This window comes from Cebus imitator, unplaced genomic scaffold (genome assembly GCF_001604975.1).
Source record: "Cebus imitator isolate Cc_AM_T3 unplaced genomic scaffold, Cebus_imitator-1.0 Scaffold326, whole genome shotgun sequence".
NCBI classification, from domain to species: Eukaryota; Metazoa; Chordata; class Mammalia; order Primates; family Cebidae; genus Cebus; species Cebus imitator.
In genome coordinates this window covers 2489026-2495199 of record NW_016107641.1, presented here as the reverse complement: position 1 = coordinate 2495199, position 6174 = coordinate 2489026, and the positions used below count along the sequence as shown (strand labels likewise).

The 6174-nt window shown below is 42.1% G+C and overlaps 1 protein-coding gene across 1 annotated transcript in view; it reads right to left on the bottom strand.

Moving 5' to 3' along the window:
- Positions 1–282: 282 nt before the first annotated feature.
- TIMM23B (translocase of inner mitochondrial membrane 23 homolog B) overlaps positions 283–6174 on the bottom strand; it is a 29330-nt gene continuing 23438 nt past the window's right edge. The window contains exon 7 of the mRNA XM_017504712.1: positions 283–828. Within this exon, the coding sequence (XP_017360201.1) occupies positions 713–828 (116 nt within the window). The 3' untranslated portion in view covers positions 283–712. The remainder of the gene's footprint in view (positions 829–6174) is intronic.

Sequence of the window (6174 nt, the reverse complement as noted above, 5' to 3'; positions counted from 1 at the left end):
CTGGGGTTACAGACACACTTCCATGTCCAGCTTTTTGTATTTTTAGTAAAGACAGGGTTTCACCATGTTGGCCAGGCTGATCTCAAAATCCTGACCTATGGTGATCTGCCCACCTTGGCCTCCCAAAGTGCTGGGATTGGCCAGCTACCACACCTGGCCAACAGTAGCTCATTTCAACACAAACATGAAAATGTTGTTTTGCCTTAATATGGGCGGAAAATGCCAAGAGGACTTTTCATTTTATACCCAGGTAGACACTTTTAAATGGAGACAACCACTATATTTGTGTGTTGAAGTTGTAACTTTGGTTCTGTTTTTACCCTTTATTTGGAATACAGTGCAGCATTACAGTTTTGGATCATTAAATGAACAGACTTGGTGATACAGTACTGACAAGCACGAACTGAATTCTGGGAGTAAGTGGTTTTCTAGTTCATTGGGGAGAAGAATAGATACGTGCAAGATCTTCTCCAAAGGAGAAGAGAACCACGTTGCTCAGTGAGTCACCAAAGGGCTTTGGCTTCAACTCACTAATAGCTGGAACAAGTGCCAGTCTTAGTCAACCATCCAGGATTTTCATCACAGCAAATCAAAATCTCTAATTTTTCAAACTAGTTATAGGGTAGAAGAGAGAATAACTAACTCCAGTCTGACTTATAAAATGGTCTAGATGTCTACTGAAGCGTCCTCCATTCATGAGTTGGCAAAATCTTCAGAGTGACTGTTGGAGCAAGGAGCCTTTCATGTGCTCCCAGTTATTATATAGTGCATAAAGGCTGGTAAGTGTTAGTCCTGTCAGACCACCTCGTGCTATCCCCCGAAGACCACCTGGGAAAGGAAGACAAAAGGAAAATCAAACAGCTGTGTACTGCATAGTACCCTAGCATGGAAGGGTTAAATAAAAAGTACTGTGAAATGGGCTGACAAGGGAGACAAGTGAGAGTACGATTAAAAAAAAAAAAAAAAAAATTACTGTGAAATAAAGAGAGACCTTTTTTATTTTTTGAGACCAAGTCTCACTCTGTCGTCCAGGCTGGAGTGCAGTGGTGCCATCTTGGCTCACTGCAACCTCCACCTCCCGGGTTCAAGCGATTCTCCTGCCTCAGCCTCCGGAGTAACTGGGATTATAGGCGTATGCCACCATGCCCGGCTAACTTTTGTATTAACTAGCGTTTTACCATGTTGGTCAGGCTGGGAGAGACCATTTTTTAAATAAATTAATATTCCATCTCAAAAAGGAGATCCGAGTTTTTAAATTAATACAGGAAACCAAGACTTCAGTCCAGGCGATAATTCCCCAAACCACTTGCATAATACACATGGTCTGACGTTTCCAGATTCACAAACTTGTTCCTATGGCAGTTTATTACTGGAGTTCCAACTAGAAAAATCATTTCCTGCTGGTAATACGATTTAGAACTCCACTAGCACTGTCAATGGATTTAAGGTTATAATGTAAACAAGGTGACACCCTATTTGGAAACAGTATTAACAACCTTTGGACTCTGGATGGGTCCTCCAAATATTAACCTTGAAGATTTAAGAAGTAGTGATGGCCAGGTGTGGTGGCTCACACCTGTAATCCCAGCACTTAGGGAGGCTGAGGCAGGCTTGAGCTCAGGAGTTTGAGAACAACCTAGGCAAAACCCTGTCTCTGCAAAAAACAGAAAAATTAGCTCGGTGGGGTAGCATGCACCTGGTTTCAGCTACTTGGGAGGCTGAGGTAAGGAGGACTGCTTGAGCCCAGAAGTCGAGGCTGCAGTGAACTGAGATCATGCCACTGCACTCCAGCCTGTCTCAAAAAACAAAACAAAACAAAAAAGGCTATAATCACACTTTGAGTTAGGTGCTAGTGCCCCGTCCCCCCCGCCGCCCCATTCCTGCACTGATGCATCCATCTCCCACAATAAGTAGTGAGGGACACCTAGCATCACACTAGTTGAAAAGAATTCAAGAATTAGACATTGAACTACCTGCTTGAAAATAAGTGAACAATTTTATTTGTGGCAAAAGATTAGCAACAGGGATTTCACTTGCAATGGAGAAACAAAAGTGTTTCAATCAGTTACTTAAAAACCGTCCCCAAGTCTAAATAAGAAGAAGCTACAAACAGATACCTAAAAATAGAAAATGGCCTAACTGCTTATGGTTTTAAAATGTCAAGTCTTATAAACGTTATGTGGCAGAGGGAAACGAAGCGAAGAAACTCCTCGGGAATGGGGGTGCCCAAGGAAGCTTTTTAAAAAAATGTGATGTCCTCATGCAGCTCCATGAGTAGGGATCATAAACTGCAGGTAGCCATCTCTGTACCTACAATGTATTTGTTCCAAGTCATATGTTAGGGAGACAAAGGTAGAACGGACATGTGGGGGTGTCTAGAGGCCCTCTAGGTCCGTGCCTGTCAATTCTGTGACATTCAGTGATGTTGCTGAGTTAGAATACTTCAGAACTAACCACTTCCGCAACGAGTGTCCTACCAGATGGCTTCAGCTGATGGATTAAAGGGCCACTCCCCCTCCAGGAATCTTTCCAGTCTGAAGACTTCTGATACCTGACCTGCTTACACTCCAATGCTAAATGTCATAATTATCTCTCTCAAACAGAAATTACAGACATTATCTATAAACAGCTGTCAAACGTGTAGGGGGACCAAAAACATTTTTTTAAAACCCAGAAAAACCCCTCTAAAAGTATAATACGAGATATCTCCTTAAAGTTCACATCATCTCTTTGTGAACTTGCCACATTCAGACCACAGGCATAGCAGTTTAAACTTCCAACTGTATTCAATGTGGTTGAAAAATTATAATGATTGGAAAGCAATGCACACTCAAGTTAAAATAATCTGCTCGGTTTGTTAAGGATCAACCTCATGTCTCCGCCTAGTAAGTCAATAAAAAGCTGCAGAGCTGAAAATGAACTATAATTAGACCAAATTCCTAATGTGGAAAAAATAAACTATGAGGCACAGGAGAATAAATGCTAAAGGTATCTACAACAGCACTGCTATGGCTCAGTTATTAGACCTAATTCTGAGTGAAATAAGGATTTTTCCAAGCAGGTAGCCAAAATGCAGTACTCAAAACCCCATTCTGAATATAAAACCAAGCAACAGCAAGATGCTCTCACCACTGTTTGTCAATTGAAAAATGATGGAGGGCAGGTAAATGAAAACACAGCAATTTTGCAGACACTATTTCCTATGACCACACATTCAACTTCAGATTAACTACCCCATAGTTAATAACGTATCCACAGGACTGTGAAGTCAGGTCATGGCTTTGGAAAGAGCTGCAAAACCACTTCTTCCAGCTAGTTCTTTACTTTGTGTGTTCTAAGAACATGGTATCTATTTGGCCCTTGTAGAAGGATTCTCACATTAGTTCTCAGCTATCAAATAACAAGCTTCCCTGGGAATCCTCTTTGGCATAGGCACTAGGCGTAACATAGTGACAATGGGATCTCTACAAGGCTTTAAGATATTTGGGGGCTCGTGTCTCACACTTGTAATCCCAGCACTGTGGGAGACCAAGGTGGGCAGACTGCGTAAGCGCAGGAGTTCAAGACCAGCCTGGGCAACATGGTGAAACCCCATCTCTACAAAAAATAAAAAGAATTAGCTAGACATGGTGGTACACATCTGTAGTCCCAGATATTTAGGAGGCTGAGGTGAGAGGATTACTTGAGCCCAGGAGGCGGAGGTTGCAGTGAGCCAAGATCCTGCCACTGCACTTCAGCCTGGGCAATACAGCCAGGCCCAGTCTTGAAAAATAAAAATAAAATGAAAAGGCCTGGCATGGTGGCTCACGCCTACAATCCCAGTACTTTGGGAGTTCAAGGCAGGTGGATCACTTGAGGTCAGGAGTTCAAGACCAGCCTGGCCAACATGGTAAAACCCTGCCTGTATTAAATATACAAAAATTAGCCAGGCGTGGTGGTACGCACCTGTAATCCCAGCTATGTGGGCGGCTGAAGCAGGATAATTGCTTGAATCTGTGAGGTGGAGGTTGTGGTGAGCACAGATGGCACCACTGCACTCTAGCCTGGGCAAGACAGCAACTTTGTCTCAAAAAAAAGAAAAGATATTTGGGATACCAGTAATATATTAAATAATTTACTACCCCCTACTACTTTCTATTTTCTTGCCAAATGAAACAAAAATTTAGTTCAAATCAATGAAGTTACTTCTTAAAAGCTAGAGAGAAAAAAATCATCTCCAGCAACAAGACACTAAACATCAGTTTGTACTTGTAACTAATCTTTATTCAAGGGTGGCCTTTTACCACATAACAGCCATGTTCTAATTTTGCTTCCATTAATCCCAAGGTTTCCCACTGGTTGATTTGTTTACAAGTTTAAGGGCCTCTACTTAAGGGTTTCTGTACTCAAACAACTCTACCCAACTAAGCACAGGAAGTTGATAAACAGAGGTGCGTGCTTTGAACAGAGTAACCAAATAAGGCCAACGGTCAATCTCTATAAAGGAAAGCAAATATGACTTGTGTTTCAGTTTCACCTCCTATATTTTGGATCCTTATATAGTTCTTCCGGAGTGATAGGCAAGCACCACCTGTTCTATACATGAGGAAATGAGGCCCAGAATCTTTAAGTGCCTTGTTTGTGGGATATAGGGCTGGTTAGTGGCAGAACTAATGCATTCAAATGACAATAACTTTAGAGCACAGATTAGCATATATTTTTCTTAAAAGGGCCAGGTAGTAAATATTTTTAGGCTTTGAGGGTCAAAGGCTCTTACTGTGTAGCTACTTACATAACCATTTAAAATGTAACTAAAAAATATAAAACATGGCTGGGTGTGGTGGCTCATGCCTGTAATCCCAGCACTTTGGGAGGCCGAGGCGAGTGGATCATGAGGTCAGGAATTCGAGACCAGCCTGACCAACATGGTGAAATCCCGTCTCTACTAAAAGTACAAAAATTAGCTGGGCGTGATCCCAGCTACTCAGTAGGCTGAGGCAGGAGAATCATATGAATCCGGGAAGCAGAGGTTGCAGTGAGCTGAGATTGCGCCACTGCACTCCATTCTGGATGACAGAGAGAGACTCTGTCTCAAAAAAAAACACAAAAAAACGTTAAAACACATTCTTAGCCTTTAGACAGCAAATAAACAGGCGGCTGGCCAGCAGGAGTTGGTGGCTCCTGCTCTAGAGGAACAGCCTTATCTACATACTAACATGACTACTAAATACCATTGTTGGGGACTGTTTAGCTGTCTTAAAATTTTTTTAAAAATTTATTCTTTTAAGAATTCTGGTACAATACATTTAACGTAAAATTTACCACCTTGACCATTTTTAAGTGTGCATTTCAGTGGCATTAAGTACATTCAGACTGCTGTGCTACTATCACCAACATCTACTTTTATTTTTTCTCTTGAGACAGGGTTTCGTTCTGTTACCCAGGCTGGAGTGCAGTGGTGTGATGAAGGCTCACTGCAGCCTCAACCTTCTGAACTCAAGTGATGCTCCCACAACAGCCTCCCAAGTAGCTAGGACTACAAGTATGTGCCACCATGCCGAGCTGATTTTTAAATTTTTTGTAGAGATGAGGTCTCCCTATGTTACCTAGGCTGGTCTTGAACTCCTGGACTCAAGCAATCCTCCACCTCAGCCTCCCAAAATGTTGAAATTACAGGTGTGAGCCACCGTGCTCCGTCTACCAACATTTATCTTCAGAGGACTCCTGATCTTGCAAAACTGAAACTCTTTGCCAATTTAATGATAACTACACCCCATCCCAGCCATCTTCCAACTTTTTATCTGTGTAAATATGACTATTCTAAGTACCTCACATTAGTAGAATCACACAGTATTTTTTTGTAGATGGCCTATTTAGCATAATGCCCTCAGTGTTCATCCATGCCTTACCATCTGTCAGAATTTCCTTCTTTTCTAAGGCAAAATAATATTCTATTTTATGCATATACCACATTTTTCTCTTCTTTTTTTGAGAGTCTCATTCCTGTCAACCAGGCTGGAGTGCAGTGGCGTGATCACAGCTCACTGCAGCCTTGACCTCCCCAAGCTCAAGTGATCCTCCCACCTTAGCCTCTGGAGTAGCGTGTACAATCATGCTTAGCTAATTTTTTTATTTTTAGTAGACACGCTGCCCAGGCTAGTCTCCAACTCCTAGGCTCTAGCAATCTGCCCATCT